Source organism: Teleopsis dalmanni, chromosome 1 (genome assembly GCF_002237135.1).
Source record: "Teleopsis dalmanni isolate 2A chromosome 1, ASM223713v2, whole genome shotgun sequence".
NCBI classification, from domain to species: Eukaryota; Metazoa; Arthropoda; class Insecta; order Diptera; family Diopsidae; genus Teleopsis; species Teleopsis dalmanni.
Window position 1 is genome coordinate 43,548,623 of NC_051846.1, and position 19,405 is coordinate 43,568,027.

General features: G+C 26.2%; 3 protein-coding genes across 6 annotated transcripts; 1 reads left to right on the forward strand and 2 right to left on the reverse strand.

Annotated features, from left to right (window-relative positions):
* Positions 1 to 250: 250 nt before the first annotated feature.
* LOC119673033 (small RNA degrading nuclease 5) lies at positions 251 to 18,420 on the forward strand. 4 transcript variants are annotated; one of them, XM_038084243.1, is made up of 6 exons: positions 251 to 444; positions 15,534 to 15,577; positions 16,026 to 16,232; positions 16,284 to 16,829; positions 16,896 to 17,613; positions 17,673 to 18,420. In XM_038084243.1, the coding sequence occupies exons 1-6, from the start codon at positions 339 to 341 to the stop codon at positions 18,251 to 18,253; spliced, it is 2,202 nt and encodes a 733-aa protein (XP_037940171.1). In that variant the 5' UTR covers positions 251 to 338; the 3' UTR covers positions 18,254 to 18,420. The 4 variants fall into 4 exon arrangements, with proteins under 4 accessions (XP_037940171.1, XP_037940173.1, XP_037940172.1 ...); XM_038084245.1 differs by lacking the exon at positions 251 to 444 and adding an exon at positions 4,269 to 4,429; XM_038084244.1 differs by lacking the exon at positions 251 to 444 and adding an exon at positions 15,345 to 15,361.
* On the reverse strand, positions 7,093 to 8,524 carry LOC119673035 (innexin inx5-like). Its single transcript, XM_038084248.1, has 3 exons — positions 7,928 to 8,524; positions 7,727 to 7,869; positions 7,093 to 7,662 (listed from the first exon to the last, which is right to left on the reverse strand). Exons 1-3 carry the CDS (start codon positions 8,355 to 8,357, stop codon positions 7,123 to 7,125), a joined length of 1,113 nt encoding a protein of 370 aa, XP_037940176.1. The 5' UTR covers positions 8,358 to 8,524; the 3' UTR covers positions 7,093 to 7,122.
* LOC119673034 (innexin inx5-like) lies at positions 12,223 to 13,830 on the reverse strand. Its single transcript, XM_038084247.1, has 3 exons — positions 13,078 to 13,830; positions 12,863 to 13,002; positions 12,223 to 12,805 (listed from the first exon to the last, which is right to left on the reverse strand). The coding sequence occupies exons 1-3, from the start codon at positions 13,553 to 13,555 to the stop codon at positions 12,290 to 12,292; spliced, it is 1,134 nt and encodes a 377-aa protein (XP_037940175.1). The 5' UTR covers positions 13,556 to 13,830; the 3' UTR covers positions 12,223 to 12,289.
* Positions 18,421 to 19,405: the final 985 nt, after the last annotated feature.

A 19,405-nucleotide genomic window follows, 5' to 3' on the forward strand; every position in this document is an offset into this window, starting at 1 on the left:
GTATTGTAAAAAAACTTATCAAATAATAATATTTTGAAAATAACCGTAAAGATATAAGAAGAAATTATTTTTATACATATGGAAAAAATAATAATTTAAAGATCCTTATTCATACTCCATATCAGTAAACAATAAAATTCAAATTATTAACTATCTAAGCAACTGAAAATGGACTAAAATGTATACATTGAGATTTGTAATTTTCGATTCCTGTCAAGTTAAATTTTTTTTAACTCACATAAATAATATTTTACTTAATTCACACTAAAATAAGAAATTATTCAAACAGTTTACGTTAGTTTGGCCGACTAAACCGTTTATTATTCGGTTCAAAAGTAATGTTATGTGAAATTTTTTTTGAAAAATACTTTCAGGAATTGGTCCAAAAAATTCATAACAAAATTATCTTTCAAATTATTATGAAAACGTGGATTACTAAAATAGGTAAGTTTGTAGTTCAAGTTTTTTTTTAAATAATTTACTGAAGTTTTTAAGGAATATTTGTAATCCTTTTAAAAGAAATTGTTGACTAAGTACGAGAGATGACAGTCTAACCGTCAATTTAAGTACAATATTGTATTATTATGTATATTGTAAGGAAGGATATTTATAATGAATATTTCGGATATCAGTATATTTAATTGATTATATATATTGTACATCGTTCGAGTCAATATATTTTGTACATTGTTTATATTCATTAAACTTAATAAGTAAGCTACTAACTTTTTTTCGAATTATCCTAATCGAATCGATAAGGATTATTGTTTCGATCGTCTATAGTGTTTTAAACACCGAGATTTTGAAATCGATGCAACTAATTTTCTAGTAATAAAGTATTCTCTTACATTTTTTATTGGTTACTCTACCAATAACAACGGCTAGTGTTGTTAGATAGTATTGTTAGATAGTGTTAATGGAGTCATGACAAAGAATAAAAACTCTACCAAAAAATGTGATTGGCCCTCATAGACTGAATTCACGTGCAGTTTTTTCGAAAAATAACCTAAGCAATTACTTTTAAAATTTTTTTTCTTTAATCTTTAAGCGCTCGTCAAAGTAATTTTTTGGCTACAAGCCATTTTTTTGCCAATTACAGCAAAAGTTCAAGTTATCCACGTTAATATCGTTATTGAGCAAGACATTAAAAACTGATCTGCCACATATTAGCACTAAGCACTGTATACTTAGCCTAGTTTGCAGAATATTGCTGATTATTTTAAAATAAATTTTTATTAAACTTCTGCAGAATTAGTTGCACAGCTTATATAAAACATAATTGTATTTATAATTTAATATAAATTATTAATATATTGGTACATATATTATTGAGCTACTATCCACGCACTGCACAATGGTCTTTTTGGACCCACTTCACTTATGGAATTAACAAGGCATATATATACTCATTATTTTAGAACATTACTTTTACAAATGATTTTTTTTTATATATGTTTTATTTATATATCATTTTTAAAATGTTAGTTATATACAGCTTATTTACATTTTTACTCAATACAAAATAATTATAATATATTCACTTGAATTCCATAAATATAATAAATATATTTATATTCATATATTAACAATATCGATTATTTTCCTACCTTCGGGCACGAATTTTATTTTAGTCACCATTTTTTTGGCAGCACTTTTTTTACACACACTCTTTTATTTATTATATATTGCTATATATTTTATTATATATATATTTTACTATTTTTTATATCATTTTTAAATGGAACATAATATTTTTTGGAACAATATTTTTATGTTATTGTAAATGAAAGCTGTTTGGTCATAGGGGAAAAAAGTGTTGATATTTAAAATCCATGTATTCTAATATTATAAAATTTGATCACTTCCGTTGCTAACACTTTGAATGGCTAATCCCATTCTATTTCTGCTGTTAAAATTATGGACACAATAACACTTTCAAATTCTTAGTAATTGAACAAACTATACTTTAATTTATATTATTTTTTATTTAATATGTTAAACACACGTTGCACTTTACACGATTTGATCACTTCCGTTCCTTACGAGTTCCACGACAAAACTGAGGTCTTTCGTGTTAAGAACAACGGCTTTTGAAGAGTTCAAAAGTAGAACATTGCAGCACTTCCACTGAGGGAATTGACCTAAATTGTTTATATTTTTGCTGTGGTTAGGTAATTTAATTTTTTTTTTTTTCATAAATTCAATTAATGAAAATTATTAATTATGCTGAGCTTAACAACAATGTTTGGTAAAATATTTTTTGATTTACTGATTATTTGTACTTCAAAATGCATAACTATAATTATTTTTACTTAAATGTGGCGAAAACATGATGAGAATTTACGTTTGGCGACTAAAATGAAAACAAAAATAATATAATTAATAAATTTGCAAGTTGAAGGAAAATTAATTAAAATTTACCTTGTAAGCTTTCTTCAGTTTTTTATTGCATGCGGTACACAGCAATAACCTTAAATAAAATTATAGTTCAGCTTAAAAATAATCCAATTTCTTCTAGTTCAAATTTGTTATTTATATTTATTAATAAGGTTTATGTAAGGAAATGATTAAAAAAATATACACGTTCTTTTTTTTTGTGAATGTAAATAAAAATAAATTTTTTATTTATTTATTATAATATAATTATAGTTCAGCTTAAAAATAACCCAATTTGTTTTAGTTCAGTTTTGTTATTTATATTTATTAATAAAATTTGTGTAAGAAAATGATTAAATAAAAATACAATTTTTTTTTAAATTTAAATAAAAATAAATTTGTTATTTAAATGTAAATATAAAAATAAATTTGTTTTTTAAATGTAAATAAAAATAAATTTTTTATTAATTTATTATTTATATAAAGACTATTATCGTTAACTTTTAGAACAAATTCTTCAATCATCCTACCCTGATAAACTAGTCAAATAACTTCAAAATATTGGCAACTTTATGTTGAAGAGAACTATATAAAAATAATACATATAAAAAAAAATAAATACAAAAGTCTCTAAACAGTTTTTTATTTTAAAAGTTTACGGTAATAACCTTTAAATAATAAATAAATAATAAATTTAAGTAAACTGTAAACAAATGAATTTGATAAATTTTTGTATTATTCTGTTGAGGCTAGTTGAGTTAGTGCATTTGAGCAATTTTACTCTCTATTAACTGCGAGGTTTCTTCCCCACTCTATGCCTTGATTGGATTCTTGTTTATCACTTCATCAGACTAAGCAATAACTGACCCCAGATCTGCATACTTCCCCGAGAAACAGTGGTAAGCCTGTCAGTTTTCGCAAATAATTTCAGGGCTCTATCCTTTATGTGTTTTTCGATCGGATCAATCTTGAGGTGCATAAGGATGTCACTCGTCCTAATATTCCATGGTACCTTGAGAAGGCTTCTCAGAGCCTGGCGTTTTGCAATTTCTAGCTGGCGAATAGTAATGTTTGAGACCTTGCTGAACGCTACATTTCCATATAGAAGTGACGGTCGAATTATGTGGTTATATGGTATAACAGCTTCCTGTTCTTACCATTGAGATTTTCATTTTTGAATAGCGGTTGGAAATGATGAAGTATTTTAGTACAGCTAATTCTTTTCAGTTGAACATGTTTAAGCCAATGTGAATCGTTTGTCCACCGTGATGCCTAGAAATTTAATGCTATCCTACCAGTTTATCACCATATCTCACTCTTGACGAGTTCTGCCTCCACTTACGCTTAATAAAGAGAGCCTTGGTTTTTTCATTATTAATTTTTATTTTCCATTTTTGGAAATACTCCAGGATGATGTTTATATAAACAAATGAAGTAGATAAATTTTTGTAGTAACTACATTTTTATATTCCAAATATAATCTTCTATTGTAACATTAATAATTATTATAAAACATTTACTAAAATTATTTCAATAATAATAATAAAATAAATAACAATAGAGTAAATAATAATAAAATACATTATTAGGAACTAAGTTTCTTTCGCTAAAACTGACGTTAAAAATCAATTAAATATAAATTATAATAAATTAAAAAATAAAAAAATAAAAAATAAATAAAATAATATAATAAAAAACTGAAATAGGAAAAAATGAAATTATTTCACAATATTTACACACTAACCTTATTTATACTTGTCATCTAATTTTAATTTTTGAAATATTTAAAGTTATAAAGAATTAAATTGTGAAAGTTAAAACACAAATTTAATAAAACATAATCATTGTAATTAATAGTTTTATGTCCTATGATAAAAAGATCGACTTAGAACAGAAAAGGGCGTTGAAATCCAGAAGAAATTTGTTAACCAAACAAATTCTTAAGCTGTGTAATCAGTTCCTGCTGATCTTGAGCTGTTCAGGATATCACCAAATATTTATCCTGAACAGTCTCTAGAATCGTTTGGTTTATAATGAACATAACTTTGGTACTGTAAGTGTAAAAATATCCGAATTATTTAAATAATTTTATGTAGTTTTAAAATTTAAATCAACCTAACAATTTTTAAATTTTAATAAAAAAAAATATATTAAATAAATTATAGCGAAATTGACAGGAAAATATAAATAAAATAAAAAATTGTAAATAAATTAAATATCAAATTGTTACTAAAATAATTTAAATTAAATAGTTATAATTGATTAAGTATTTTAAACATTTATAAGGGTCCATCACTGATGAAGCCATTAATAATTATATTATTATATATTATATGTATATATATAATGCAATATTGAGCGTTTTTCGGTTTAAGTTGGTTCTATTTTTCCATGCTAATACTTCGGTTCGAATACTTCTAATCTAATACTTCGGTTAGTCATGGAACTATTTCGAATATCGCAATATACCATCCTCATTGGTTTTTGCAAATATTTAATGGTTTATCAGTTCATATATACAGACCATATATTATGTACGGACAACTGAATCAATAAATGTTGTTAAGGTCATAAACGTTTTGCTCAACAACCGCAGATCAAAAGCACAACCTCTTCAACCTTTTTGAACAATGGAAGCAAAACGTAATGGTCTTTTTGCGTAAATTAGCAACTACCGATGAAATGTGGATTCACAATTACATTCCTGATATTAAAAAAACAAAATGTAGATTGAAAAATAAAACAGCTACAAATAAAAGAGAAAAACTGTTTAGTCAGCCCAAAAAATTAGTTTTTCGAGGTATCAAAAGTATTCTGCAGTACAAGAACTTATGCATAACATACAATTCAATATTATTTAATTTTTTAAGTAAAAAAAATAGTTGATCTTTATGTTAGTAGTTTTCAACAACAAAATAAGTTGTTTTAGCTCCGTACATTATAGTCACATCAGTGGCGTAACTACATTTTTCAGGCCTATAAGCAAATTCTAACTCAGGGGGCCCCTACTAACATCTTTTTATACCCTTTACACGAAAAAGTGTAAAAAGGGTACTCTTCGAATGAAACTTTACACACATACTTTTCGGAAGCGAACCCTGTTCACCATTTGATTTAATTGAAATTGGACTACTACTTCTTATGGCTGCCATATAAACTTAACAATCGGATATGAAGCTTCTCCGTTTTTAATAAAGGTATTCGAATGAAATTTGGTATATACTGTACTGATATTTGCATAAGACAACAAAATTATATTCAAATGTGTTTAAATCTAGATATAGCTTCCATATAAACTCTCGATTCAGACACATATTTTCTTAGAAAAACTATTTTATAAATAGGTCTAACATTTTATTTGAAGTACATATATATATAATGTACTTTAAATTTAAAATTTAAGTATATTTTATAAAATGCAATATGGAGTTATTTTAATAAAAAACGTTTCATCCCACTTTTGAGAATTTATTAAAAATAAATACAATGAATACATTAATTTATAATGGGCCCCCCTAAATTCGGGGGCCCCAAAGCGTTGCTTCCAGTCGCTTCCCTGTAGTTACGCCACTGAGTCACATTATAAATATAATATATTATTAGATATTATATTATATTAATATAAGCGTTAAAATTAATATCAAATTATTAAACAAATCTGAAGACTAATACTGCATTATTCACGTTGCATATAAAAAATCTTTAAATTATTGTACGAATATAAATAAATAAAATAAGTAAACAACATATAAATCAATAAAATTCAATAAATAAAAATAATAAAATCAAAATTATATATATTTAATGAAATCAATTTATTAAAAACAAAAGTTATTTGTTAACTACAATGTCTATATAAATTATATTCTTATTCATATTTATAAACAATTTAAAAATAAATATATTACTTTATATATATCGATCATATGTATATATTAATTTATTATATATATACTACTATATTTAAATATAAATATTATCAATGTCTTATTGAATCATTATTTATTATTTTTTTAAATAATAATAATCATTCTAATTAATTATTAATTATTATTAATTATTTATTATTATTAATTATTTATTATTATTAATTATTTATTATTATTAATTATTTAATATTATTAATTATTTATTATTAATTATTTTTTGTTATTAATTACTGTTATTATTAATTATTTATTTTTATTAATTATTTTTTATTAATAATCATATATTATTATTATTTGTTATTAATGAAGTACTATTATTATCAATTATTTATTATTATTATTTATTATTATTAATGATTTCGTATTATCAATTATTATAACTAATTATTTATTATTATTAATTATTTATTATTATTAATTACTTATTATTATAATTACTTATTATTATTAGTTATTTATTATTATTAATTATTACAAATTATTTTTAATCATTTGTATTTATTAATTATTTACTATTAATTATTTATTTACTATTTATTATTTATTATTATTAATTATTTGTTTATCAAATTTTGCAATTATTTAAATAGTTTTTTACGAAAAATTTCTTAGTCATATAAAAATTAAGTATATTAAAAAAAAATAATTAAGTATAATTAATTGATAATAGTATAATTAATTAATAATAATATAATTACTATTACACATGTTTGTAACCATTTATCAAAATATTATAAAGCAAACATATTTCTTTAAAGTGGATTTTTATATGTATTATTACAGCAAATTAATAATTCATTAGTTATTTAGTATTTCTTTATAAAAAAAGAACTATCCCATTTTCTTTTCTCTTTTCGATCTGGCGTTGTTTGCTGCACTTATACAATTCCAGCATAAAATCTTGAAACAATATCGGATTAACATTAGAACCCACCTTATACAGCATAAACCAATCTCCAAATGAGTAGTCAGCCAACACACTTATTACTTGACTTTTGGTCATGTGTCTTGTTCGTGTACGTAACAGTTGTAAACGAAAACGCTTACTACAAACCAAAAATAAATAGTAAAGGACACTGCAAGCTCCAATGAATGCAACGAATATAAACCAACACCATAAGAATGCAAATATTTTTTCATTTAGAATATTCAGTTGGAGCATACAAAGCATATCTTCAACCCTGACAGACCCACCTGGCCCAAATATTAGCAGTTCACACTTAGCAACTTTTGGAAAAACAAGTGATGTGACACTATTCCATTTGTTCCAATCATAAAATGGAATTGCCAACAATGCATCTAAGTACCTCACCCAGAATCCATTAAGAAATACATCTAATATAACCATATTTATTATCTAAATTAAAATATAATTTTATTATTTTATACATAAAAGTTATTTATTTTTTTTTTTTACTTACGCTTATGGACAAGTTTAACCAGTGACATAATATATATCTGGAACTATAGCAAAAATGTTTGTCCTTATGATCAGTTGTGAAATACTTAACAAGCGTGTTAATACGTTCGCTGTAAGCCTTTTTTGGCAAAATTGTTTTACCAGCTGTAATGATTTCAAGTATATATACATAAATATGGTATTTAAAATGTTAGGTACTTACAAATTCCCGAACAAAGTTGCTTCAGTCGTTCTTCCTCCCACATATTCCAAAGAAACGATGGTAAATAGAAACACAACGCTTCTAGAAGGTAAACCATTACTACCCACTGGTAATAACGCAAATATATTCGCTTGGTGTTTTGAGATTCAGTACCCACACCTACTGATATATCTCTTACACTTGATATTTGTGAGGTTATGTTAAGTATGTAAGTTCCCATTGTCCAGCAAAAGGAATTTATGAAATTGGTATTTTCCTCCTCAGTTAAGCATTGCATGGGTTCACCAAAATATTGTTTAGTCGAAACTAATACGGAGCACGTTAATAATATTACTACCGTAAAATTGGAATGCAATGTAAAAGCCGGATCAAATATTCTTATTGATCTGAATTGCAAATATTTCGAAAGTGGTTTAACTTCAGAAAACATTTTACTTAAATTGCTTTATACTTTTTATTAATAATCTTAAAAATATTTTTATATTTGTTTATTTTTTATTTTTATAACGGTCAACACCGCGCACGAATCAAATTAGAAGCAGCAGCAAAGACAGTATGAAAAATACAAGAACGATTAAGCTTGTATGCGTTTATGCCGACAAGGTGAATATTGTTTTACAGCATTGCCAAATAAAAAATATTTTTTATAAGATAAACACAATTATTTTTAAATGAAGTTCATTTTTTCGAAAGGAAGCTGTTTTTGACACTTACCTTAGTTGTTTACGTTTGCAATGGAACAAATTATTTTCTTTTTGAATTCAAGCTGCCTGATTTTATATAATTAATATAATTATATTGTAAGCGTATTGGATTAATGCATTACAAATACTTACAATTTTTATAAAAGTAATTCAATCTATATCCTTGTTATTCAAATAACTTTCTCAACGAAATATTATATATAAAACGATTTATGTTGAATTTATGTTGAAAGCTACGAAATTTGTTCTTTCATTAATTGCAATTACATTTGCGTTTTGGAAAATTGCAACGTTCTTAAAAGGATAATTTAGCAGATTTATTTGGCTTGTGTCAGACCTATTTAGTATACAGTTCTGTTCCACGAGCTACTCGTAGTAAAACTCAAGTAAAAAGTAAGTAAAGTACAAATTGAGAGCGCAACATAAATAAAGTGCCAAATTTCACTCTTCACACAGGTTTTACACAGCTTTGTGTAAAATCTGATGCGAACACCAGTACCGCGTAAATAAACAATACAAAATTCAAAATTCAAACAGCTGATTCACACATCAAACAAATTTTACTTGAAATAAAATGTACGAGTAAAGTCTGTTTAGCATTTTCAAATTTCGACAGGGATGTTACGCTCTCTCAGATGCTCGAAAGTTTACTCGAAAGTTTGCTGGTGGACACACTTGTGTATACACAGTGTTACTCAAAGTTACTACAAGTAACTTGTGGAACAGACCTTATATGTGACCTAATTGATTAATTTGTGTGAGAGCATAAAATGAAAACTGTTTTATTGGTTTTCGTTTGTTATAATAAATAAAAATAAATAATTTTTAGCTTCAATGCAAATTTATTAAAATATAACAATTTATTTTAATGTGTTAATGCCAAATTGAATATAATCTATGCTGTAAAAAAATTAATATTGTATCATTTTAATGCAAACAAAAATGCTAAATTTTATTTTTTAAGTAATTACAATTTTTACTGACGGATGACAGATTGGTATTTGTTAGATATCCTATACAGCTTATAAACTTCCCAGTAGAAAACGGATCGATCCGTCATCGAAGACGTCTTCAAGACATGGATACATACATGAAGACCGATCGATCCAAATGTATGACGGTCTTTGAAGACACTTTCATACAAATTAGCCAAATGTCTTCAATGAATTTTTGTGTACATGTCTCGAAGACCGTCTCGAAGACCATGGCTTGCATAACGGACGCATTCGACAGAAAGTTGTGCGCTCTTAGTGCAGTGCTCATATAATTTTTTCACCCTTTTTTTATTTCTACTCTTTTATTGCGCTCTTTAAATTTTAAATGAATTTCAATTTTCTCTTTAAATAAGTAGAAAGAAATTGTTGTATTTTGTACTTTTATTTATTTTATATCATAATTTCTTGCATTACATTCAAAATTAAAAGTTTTAAAAGTAAATTATAAATTTTATTATAAATTATTATAAATTTTATTAAGATATTAAAAATAAACTAGTAAAAAATGGTAAACATAATGAAAATTAATTTAAATAATTAACTTAATACAACTTAACATATCTAAAATTAACTGAAACTAATATAAAATAATTTATAGCATTTCGCTATCATCAATTGTTGAAGTTTTATATGCTTTCAAAAGCGTTGAAAAGAATTTTGGTACAATTAAACCTTCTGATCTTAAGAGTTCTTAAATATCATTACCACAACGCCTGTTAATCCTGTGTTTTTTAAATATAACAGCTAATTTTTCACAAGTGTTTTTAGTTTTTTTATTTTCAACATCCTTTGTTTCGTTTCTTAAACAACTTTCACTGGAATTTTTGTCTTTAATATTAATATCAATATATTTTCCAGGAACTAAGTCACTATTTAATTTGTTTTGATTTAATTTCTTTTTTTTTTAATATTTCATAGTTTAATGATTTTGTTTCTTTATTCATTTTGATTTTTTTAATATTTATTTCACAAAAATGTTTATTTACTACACTTCAAAATTATTGCGTCACTTCATTTATAAAACATAGCGTCATCTGAGGCAAAATTCAAATACGTTGCTATGAACACTAAAAATGAGAGAGAAAGCGAAGAAAGAGTATTTATATTCATGTTTTGAGCAATTGTTTTGCAAATTTGCTTGAACATGCGGACGCGGTATCAAAGACCGTCTTGAAGACAATGTCTTCGAAGACCACTTTTTCTACTGGGTTACCATAGCTCCTTGTATGTATTGTAAGCCGTCTCGGTGCAACAAATTCTACATCACTAATGCATTTGTGTGATTACCATTTGATGTGTTATGTATACAACTTTCAAAAAATTAAATCTTTTTTTTAGGCTCAAATGCAAATAAACTTAATAAACAAAGGAAAATGTAATAGTAGATAATAATATCAATATAGCACCTTTAATTTGTTTAGTATATTGACTTAATGTGGAATACAAAATTTTCACGTCTGATTGTAATTTTATCTGATAACCATTCATATTGATTGGTAAGATTTTTACTATATTTTGTTTACTAAGATTCTTATTTGTGTATAGAATCTAAAAAATTATAGTCTCCTGTACATTAGTTAGTAGGTAGTTTAAACATATAAGTTTAGTTGAAAAAATCTCGTAATTTGCGTAATCACATTTACTTGCCCATTTCTAACACCAAGAAATATTGCCACATATCGTTGCCGGTAGTAAGATGCTTTTTATTTACGTTAATGGAGCAGATTTAACTTACCATTGCAAAAGAATTTATACATAATTGTATCTAATTGTATCTGCATCACCATGTGGTAAGGCTTACACCATTTAGCTAGATTATTCTTTCAGGAATAAGCTCAATAACTAAAATTACATGCGCTATATAGATTTCATAATAATGATATTGTACCATTTTTGCAGATTAAAAATCAAGCTATTAGTATAAATAAAATAAACATAAAATTGTTTAATGAAATTTATTATATTAAAAAACTAATTATTCTTAAATATATAAAAATATAGTCAAAATTAATAAGTATGAAAAAATAAATAGTAAATTTAAAAAAAATGCTAAATAATAGTAAAGCGAGAAAATAAAAAATAAATCAAGAAAGTAAAAAATAAATAAAGTAAACAAAAAATAATTCAAGAGAAAATATGATATAAAAAAAATTAATAAAAATTAAAAAAATATATATAATTAATTTTGAAACAAATTTAATTACAACGAAATTTTGTAACAAAACAACGAAAATAATAATTAGAAGAAAATAAATTAAAACTTGAAAAAGTAAATAAAACAAAATGGAAAAAAAATAATTAAACTTAATATTAAATTATATTTTTCTTTTAAATAAAATTCTTTTGAAAATTAAAAGTCACTTAGTTAATAATGATAATGGTTAAATTCATATGATACTATATCATAATATTTTGCTCTTTACTACTAAGATTTGCTTACTTTCTACAAACTTTACAAATTTTAACTTAAACAGGAACAAATAAATTATATATATTGACAGGAATTTGTCTGCTTATAATATTAATATATATAAAATTAAAAGATTGTCTTAATTGATTATATTTTTATAAATATATCAAAAGAATTTAAAGAAATATAAATATATACATGTAAATATAAGTTGTTGTCAAATTTTGTCCTTCAAGGAACATTCGGTGTGGACTCAAATAGCACCATCAGTCTTTTTTTTTTTTCTTGCTTCATATAATGCTTGTATTAAGTCTCGAAATAATATAGGATTGATGTTGGAACCAACTTTGAATAACACAAACCAATCTCCAAAACTAAAATTGTGAATTGCTTGCCGCACATTTAAAGAAGGCATATTTCGCGCACGCGCACGTATCAATTTTAAACGAAAACACTTACAGAGTATCATTAAAAAACGCAACATTAAATTAAAAAATGCCACTACGCTCATTAAAATAAACCAACACCAAAGAAATGCGAATATTTTCTCATTAAGTATATTCAGTGGTAATATACACAGATTGTCGTAGATGATGGGTGTGCCAGAGGATCCATATTTCATCATTTCGCATTTTGCTATTTTAGGGAATACAAGTGACGACAAACGGTTCCACGTGTCCCAATCATATTTCTCAATAGCCATTACGGCATCTACGTATTTTCCCCAGAAGCCGTTGAGAAAAACGTCTAACATCAAAATATTGATTACCTTAAATACGAGAAAATATTAATATATACTACAATTGAAAGTATTGTATATTCTTACGCTTATAATTAAATTTAATAATTCGCAAAGTATGTATTTAGCACTATAACAGAAATGTATATCCTTGTAGTCTGTTGTGAAATATTTAAAAAGCATTTCTAAACGTTTTTCGTACGTTTCTTCCGGCACAACTGTGGATACTATACATATATATATATAGAATAAACAAATTCCTAAGATTTAAATTGCTTAGATATATATTAAATGCTGCTTACCAACATCCGAACAAAGTTGTTTGAGTCTCTGTCCTTCCCACACTTTCCAAAGAAATGATGGCATATAAAAAAAAAGGGCTTCAACAAGTAACATCATTATTACCCACTGATAATAACGTAAATAAACACGTTCAGTGGAGTGATCTTCAGGTCCCACCCCCTCGGAAATTGCAAACATGCGAGCGTACATGTCTGCTTTTCTTTTTTTTAATGTTACATTTAATGATTGCTGTAATTGTACATTGTATTGTACTATATAAGTTCCCATCGTCCAGCAAAAGGAATTTACGAATTCTATGTTTTTTTCGTCTGATATACACTGTATTGGTTCTCCAAAATACTGCTTTGCAGATAATAGAAACGAACATGTCAACAATATGACAACTGTGCATTTGGAATGTAAAGTGAAGGCTGTGTCATATATTTTAATGGATTTAAATTGTAAATATTTCGAAAGCGGCTTAACTGCTGAATACATCTCCGCTATGTCTGGTACAAATACTCGTAGCAAATGTAACTCGAATTCCAAAATCTTGTGGAGAAGCAATGTTTTTTTGCAAACTTCTGTTGAGGCGTTCGTCTAATATATAATGATCACTTTTCGCCGCGCACACAAAGCCAATTATCAATCGAAACATAAATACGAAATATATTGGCGTCTTCATTCTTCTAACGGTTCCCAGTTTAAAGAAGACAACCACAAAGCGCGAAAGAAAAAACAAACTTCAGATCATTTTATTTAGTCTGTACAATTCTGACAGCGATATATAGTGTACAGTATGACTAAGAATTTATATTATAACAAATTTTTGGACAATTTACAACATAAAAATAATATATGTATATGGGTCTGTTCGTTCAAGTTCTTTAGAAGTAAAAAATAGTAATATTAAACATAAGAATAAATTCATAAACGATTTTCTCAGAAACGCTTTTAATTAAAACCTATTACAATGAATTGTTGTGTTATAAATGGATTGACTATCACCTTTCAAAAAGTGAAAATTTAATTAAATAAAAAATCATTTAAAATTTCTACCATTCTCCATTATATTAAAGCAAGTGGCAATTGCTTTTTCACTTTAATATTATTTTATTTGCACAAATTTTACGTTCAAAATTTAAGTAAGTTTTGAATAAACTGATTTCATAAATATTTTTTATGTTCACGAACAGATTATAGCATATAGTAATTTTTTACTAATTTGTTGTTGCAAGTGCGCACTTAATCAACAGTTCCTTTATGAAAATCATTCGCGTTCCTTGCGAGAATGCCCCCACTGAAATTTTTGTCATCTCTTTCAAATTTAATGTTTATGTAAAACGAAAAACGTGCAATACGAGAATGAAAATATTGGTGTGATCAGAGAAACTTGTTAAAATATAACATTCTCGACATTGCTGGCATTATGTTACGCGTCGCCAATTAACATTTTTGTTGACTTATGTATTATTATTAAAAACAAATTGTAAATTATTTTTAAAGTATCGACAACGCGTGGTAAATTTTTTTTATGTATAACTAAAGAAACAGCAAATTTTAATATATATATGTTTTTTTTTGCTTTATTTTTTATGTATTATTAAAATAAATAAAACGCATTGCAATTTTTAATTTTAAACAAAATTAAAACTGTTTATTTATATTTACAGATATTCCAAACTTCTTTTAATATATATATAATTTTTTTACATTTTTCTTGCATTTACACTAACTGGAGTTTGGCAAGATTTCAGCATACAATTTTTCTTTTTGACCAACACTTACAAATATTAGTTTACAGATAATAAAAAAAAAATAATACGTATTTGCATTCGATCTCAACAATGTTACCAAAAACACGCGCAGTAATAGAAATTATATTGGATTATCTCACACACTATTATGTTTGCCTAAATGAATTCAGTGATCACTGTAATAAGATAACCAAACCTAATCCAAATTCTTCAAAACATTTACATGAAATATATTTGATTAATAATTCATGTCATAGCATTGGTTAATTCCTGTAGAATTTTTTTTTATATAATGCACTAAAGTTCCAAACATTTTCAAGTTTGTATAATATAATTAAACATTTTCAATAAATTTTATTAACATTATGTATTAATATACTTATTCATTTTTTCATTGACATTATTTTCTTAATTTATACTTAAATGAAAAAATGTTTAAAAATAATAAAATGAAGCAAAATATTACACAATTTCTTCAATTCACAATATTTTGGTTTTGAAATAAAATTTCAAGTTAATTATTCATTTCATAATAACCATTACATTAGTATGCTTTTATTTTTCAAAATTTTAAGCTACTACAATATTTCGTTGCATTTAACGCGCTGTATATATAGAAAATAATCAAAATACTGAATATTCATTACAAAAATATATAAGAAAAAAAAAACAATTTGTTAAATGTCAATTAATAAATTGAAATTTTTTTTTTGATACAGTGAATCAATACAATTGGCAGAATTTTAAAATGAGTGATTCAAAGGTATGTTATAAAATTTGCATATATGCAATTTAAAGTTATAAAAAAATTTGACAAAATTTAGTAAAAATCGTTAAGCAACACTGATTATTAGGTTATATAAACTAGATGTAACAATAATACTACTAAAAATGTTCAGAGCATTCTGTCAAATAGCATTAAAATTTTGAATATATTTTAATACAACACAATAATCATGAACTATCAATTTTTTTTTTTAGTTTTTTTTGTTTTTTTAGTCAAATTTATTATTCATTCAATTACATTAAATATATTTTTTATATGTGATACTACATAATATTGATATACTAAAAATTTTATTTTGACAGCAACCCTGTTTGTGCAACATATGTTATTGATTTTAATACACGTGAAACGACGTAAACATTTATAAAATAATGTTAAGTGTTGAAATTTGAGAATAATTAAAATTCCATTAAACTATTTTTAGATAAAAATGAAAACCTCGAAACAGTTAGAGAGGAGTGAAAAAAAGAAGAGGAAATTAGCTGCGTTAGCCATTTTGGTGGAATTAAATGACCATGATCGAATGAAAGAAGCTAGTTTAGTAAAGTTGAAAAGGCGAGGAGATACCGTTGTAGAGGATGTGAATTCACCTGCTGAACTGGAAAAGAACGAGGACGATGGATTTCAAAAAGTGAGACTTAATTTAATATATTTGTATATGTTAACATAATATTCTTGTTAGGTTACATACAAAAGGAATTTACCAAGAAATAAACTGCCTGTTCAAACAAATAGCGATGAACCATCAGGAAAGCGCGCTAAACTTGAGAATGAAAAGAAAGAAGATACATCTGATGAAACTTCAACGAACAGTGACAATAGAATTCAATTAACCAATGAGCAGTGTAAAGAAATAAAAGAGCATCTTCGTGAACGCCATCGACAACTAGAAAGCTATCCTACATTGCGGTTACGTGAATATGGTCAACGTGCTATGTTAGATGTTCCACGAGAACAGCGAATTCCAATATTTCTTACAGATGTACAACATTTATTAATGTCCGCTGTAACAGGTAACAAATCTCCATGCACTCCAGAACGTTGGTGTACAATCAATAAACCGGTTCGTCTGACGCATAGTGTTGTATTAATCCTAGAAGGTTTCTCTCTTTATCACTATTTGTCTAATGAAAGTAAATTCGAAGAAACGAAAAAAATATTTGATACACGTTTAGAGTTGGTATTACCACCATGCAAAGATGGAATGATAGTTGAAGACTTAACAAAGGTTGTAAAATTATATTTGTTTGGTTTTTGGTTTTTTAATGAACAATGAACTATTTTCTTTTTAAAGGTCCCATTAACAACAATGCAAGCTCAAGTTCTTATACAAAAGCATGGTAGTCTGGAATCAGCTGTAAGGATGAACACCGATCCGACTTTGCTTGTAAACTCAATATTTCCTATAGACCAAAAAACTGAAAAAGTTTCAAAGCTTGGTTTACCACAGACAGATAAGTTTCCCCGCACAAAACTACTACTATCTGCTTTACAAATGGTAGATGAAGGTTATCCGATGCCATTGCGTGGGGAGTTGTCAGAGCGCTTTAAAGATTATGTCTTCACAAAAGAAAAATATGAGCCTGTAACAGATCATAGCCCTATGTATGCTGTAGATTGTGAAATGTGTCGCACAACGACTGGTCGAAATGAGCTAACACGTATATCTATAGTGAATGAAGCTGCTGAAACTGTATATGAAACGCTTGTATTACCCACAAATAAAATTACTGACTATCTTACACATTACTCCGGCATAACACCTGAACTAATGAGAACAGTAACAAAATCTTTAAAAGAGGTCCAAAAGGAAGTATCAAATTTATTACCTTCAGATGCTATACTTATTGGGCAATCGCTAAACAGCGATTTAAATGCTATGAGAATGATGCATCCATATGTTATTGATACAAGTGTTTGCTTTAATTTAACGGGCGAACGTAGGCGAAAATCAAAATTAGCAACGCTCGCTATAACATTTCTTAAAGAAAGTATACAAAAATATGGCGATGGTAAGCAATATATGGTTTTTGTTTTTGAAAAAACATTAATTTTAAAATTACAATTGCAGGTCATGATTCAGTTGAGGACTCATTGGCAAGTTTAAAACTTGTGAAACTCAAACTAGCCAACAGTTTAGAATTTGGAGACGAAATATTAATACAAAGGAAACGTTACTGTGAAATATTACGTGTGGCAAACTCTGAGAATATTAAGAATAATATGCTTGCGCATGCTACTCAGAGTGATAAACGCACTGCTATAGTAACTGTGGGCACCTTAAATGATGACATAAAGCACAGCATAAAAAAAGCGGAGGAAGCAACTGAACCAAATGTGAATACTGCTATTTCTATATACGAACTAGACTCAAACAAATCTGCAATAAATATAGCGCGCCAAATTGCAATTGATAATGCATTGACAATAACCAACTCACGCATCAAAGAAGAGCATTTGTTACCAGATATTGTTCCAAGAACTGCTGAAAAAATTGATAAATGGATATGTAAACTATGGAAGTCTGTAGCACAGAATGGCATGTTTGTTGTCTTAATGGGTGGTTCAGCGGAATGTCCAAGTGGTGTTGCAAAAGTCGCCATTAAAAATATAACTTCGAATGAGTCACATGATTTAGTAGATGTTCAATAGTCTGTAATAGTGCAGTAAACATAAAAACATCTTAATACCATCATATGGTTTTTTTGATACAATTTTCGTTAAAATTAGTCTGTGGAATATGTGTTGACACATTTATAAATTTGGAAAAATGGAAAAGATCCTTTTTCTCGATATAATTCTAATAATATGTAATAAGTTGGTTGAATTAAATATATTTGATAAAATTAATATCAATTATGTGTTTAACTTAAATTATATATTATTATGTATATTTTCAGATTTATATATACATTTATATATAATAAGTAGTATAATAAAAATTACACAGGTTAATTATAGCACTGAATAGAGTTGCTATGTTCAAAATATTTCTTTAATCTTTACGAATTAGTCAATATAATTCTAGACTATATATAAACTATTTAAAGGTATTTGCTTAAATTATACTTATTCAGAATTGAACTTTTTTTAAGAATGCCTATCACATCGTCACTATGTCGCCCGGTTTGCACGGGCTAAAAACAATCCCCTTCATGTACTAGACCGTTTCTATCCTGAAACTATCCCTATGTTGGTTTTCCATTAAAAAATTTTTGTTTTTCTTCGTTAGCATACGTCCAGGCCTCGCTTAGGTTTATTTGTTTTTCTCTTTTTTAAAATTGACCATTTTCTAGATCATGTTTTTTCCGATCTATGGGGTATGGCGATCTAGTTTTCTTCAGATAGCATCATCTTTGTTGTAATATTTTTGACGTTTATTTCACCTACTATTGTTTCAAGTGATAACACCAAGTAAAACACTAAATTGTATTGATGACATGAGTATATATAGACGTCTTGAACTTGGATAATATAACGTATGTACATATATTTTTGTTTATGTATTCTAATTTATTATTAGTCTGTACATATTTGACATATATATATAGGAAATTTAATCTTTATACTTCTTATTCTTTATGAATATATTTCATATATTGACTACTATTTATTATATAAACGAGTCCTTTGTCAGTTATTGTTGTTATAACAAATTGTACATGGATTCGTGTTTCTATATTTTTACTATATCAACAATTACAAAAGCATACTTCCCAAATTAGAAACAGACCAGTACTGAGCAGCTTCTAATTAAATAATGTGATCAATAATAGTGTTTAGACTTTGTAAATAAATAGATAA

Bases quoted from the DNA above. Each gene is read 5' to 3' on its own strand.
- LOC119673033 (XM_038084243.1), top strand. From the start codon at position 339: ATGTTATGTGAAATTTTTTTTGAAAAATACTTTCAGGAATTGGTCCAA. The intron at 445-15,533 runs GTAAGTTTGTAG...TTTTTGATACAG, and splicing joins AACGTGGATTACTAAAATAG to TGAATCAATACAATTGGCAG. The intron at 16,233-16,283 runs GTGAGACTTAAT...TATTCTTGTTAG, and splicing joins AGGACGATGGATTTCAAAAA to GTTACATACAAAAGGAATTT.
- LOC119673034 (XM_038084247.1), bottom strand. From the start codon at position 13,555: ATGTATTCAGCAGTTAAGCCGCTTTCGAAATATTTACAATTTAAATCC. The intron at 13,003-13,077 runs GTAAGCAGCATT...ATATATGTATAG, and splicing joins ACAACTTTGTTCGGATGTTG to TATCCACAGTTGTGCCGGAA. The intron at 12,806-12,862 runs GTAAGAATATAC...CTCGTATTTAAG, and splicing joins TATTAAATTTAATTATAAGC to GTAATCAATATTTTGATGTT.
- LOC119673035 (XM_038084248.1), bottom strand. From the start codon at position 8,357: ATGTTTTCTGAAGTTAAACCACTTTCGAAATATTTGCAATTCAGATCA. The intron at 7,870-7,927 runs GTAAGTACCTAA...AAATCATTACAG, and splicing joins GCAACTTTGTTCGGGAATTT to CTGGTAAAACAATTTTGCCA. The intron at 7,663-7,726 runs GTAAGTAAAAAA...ATTTTAATTTAG, and splicing joins GGTTAAACTTGTCCATAAGC to ATAATAAATATGGTTATATT.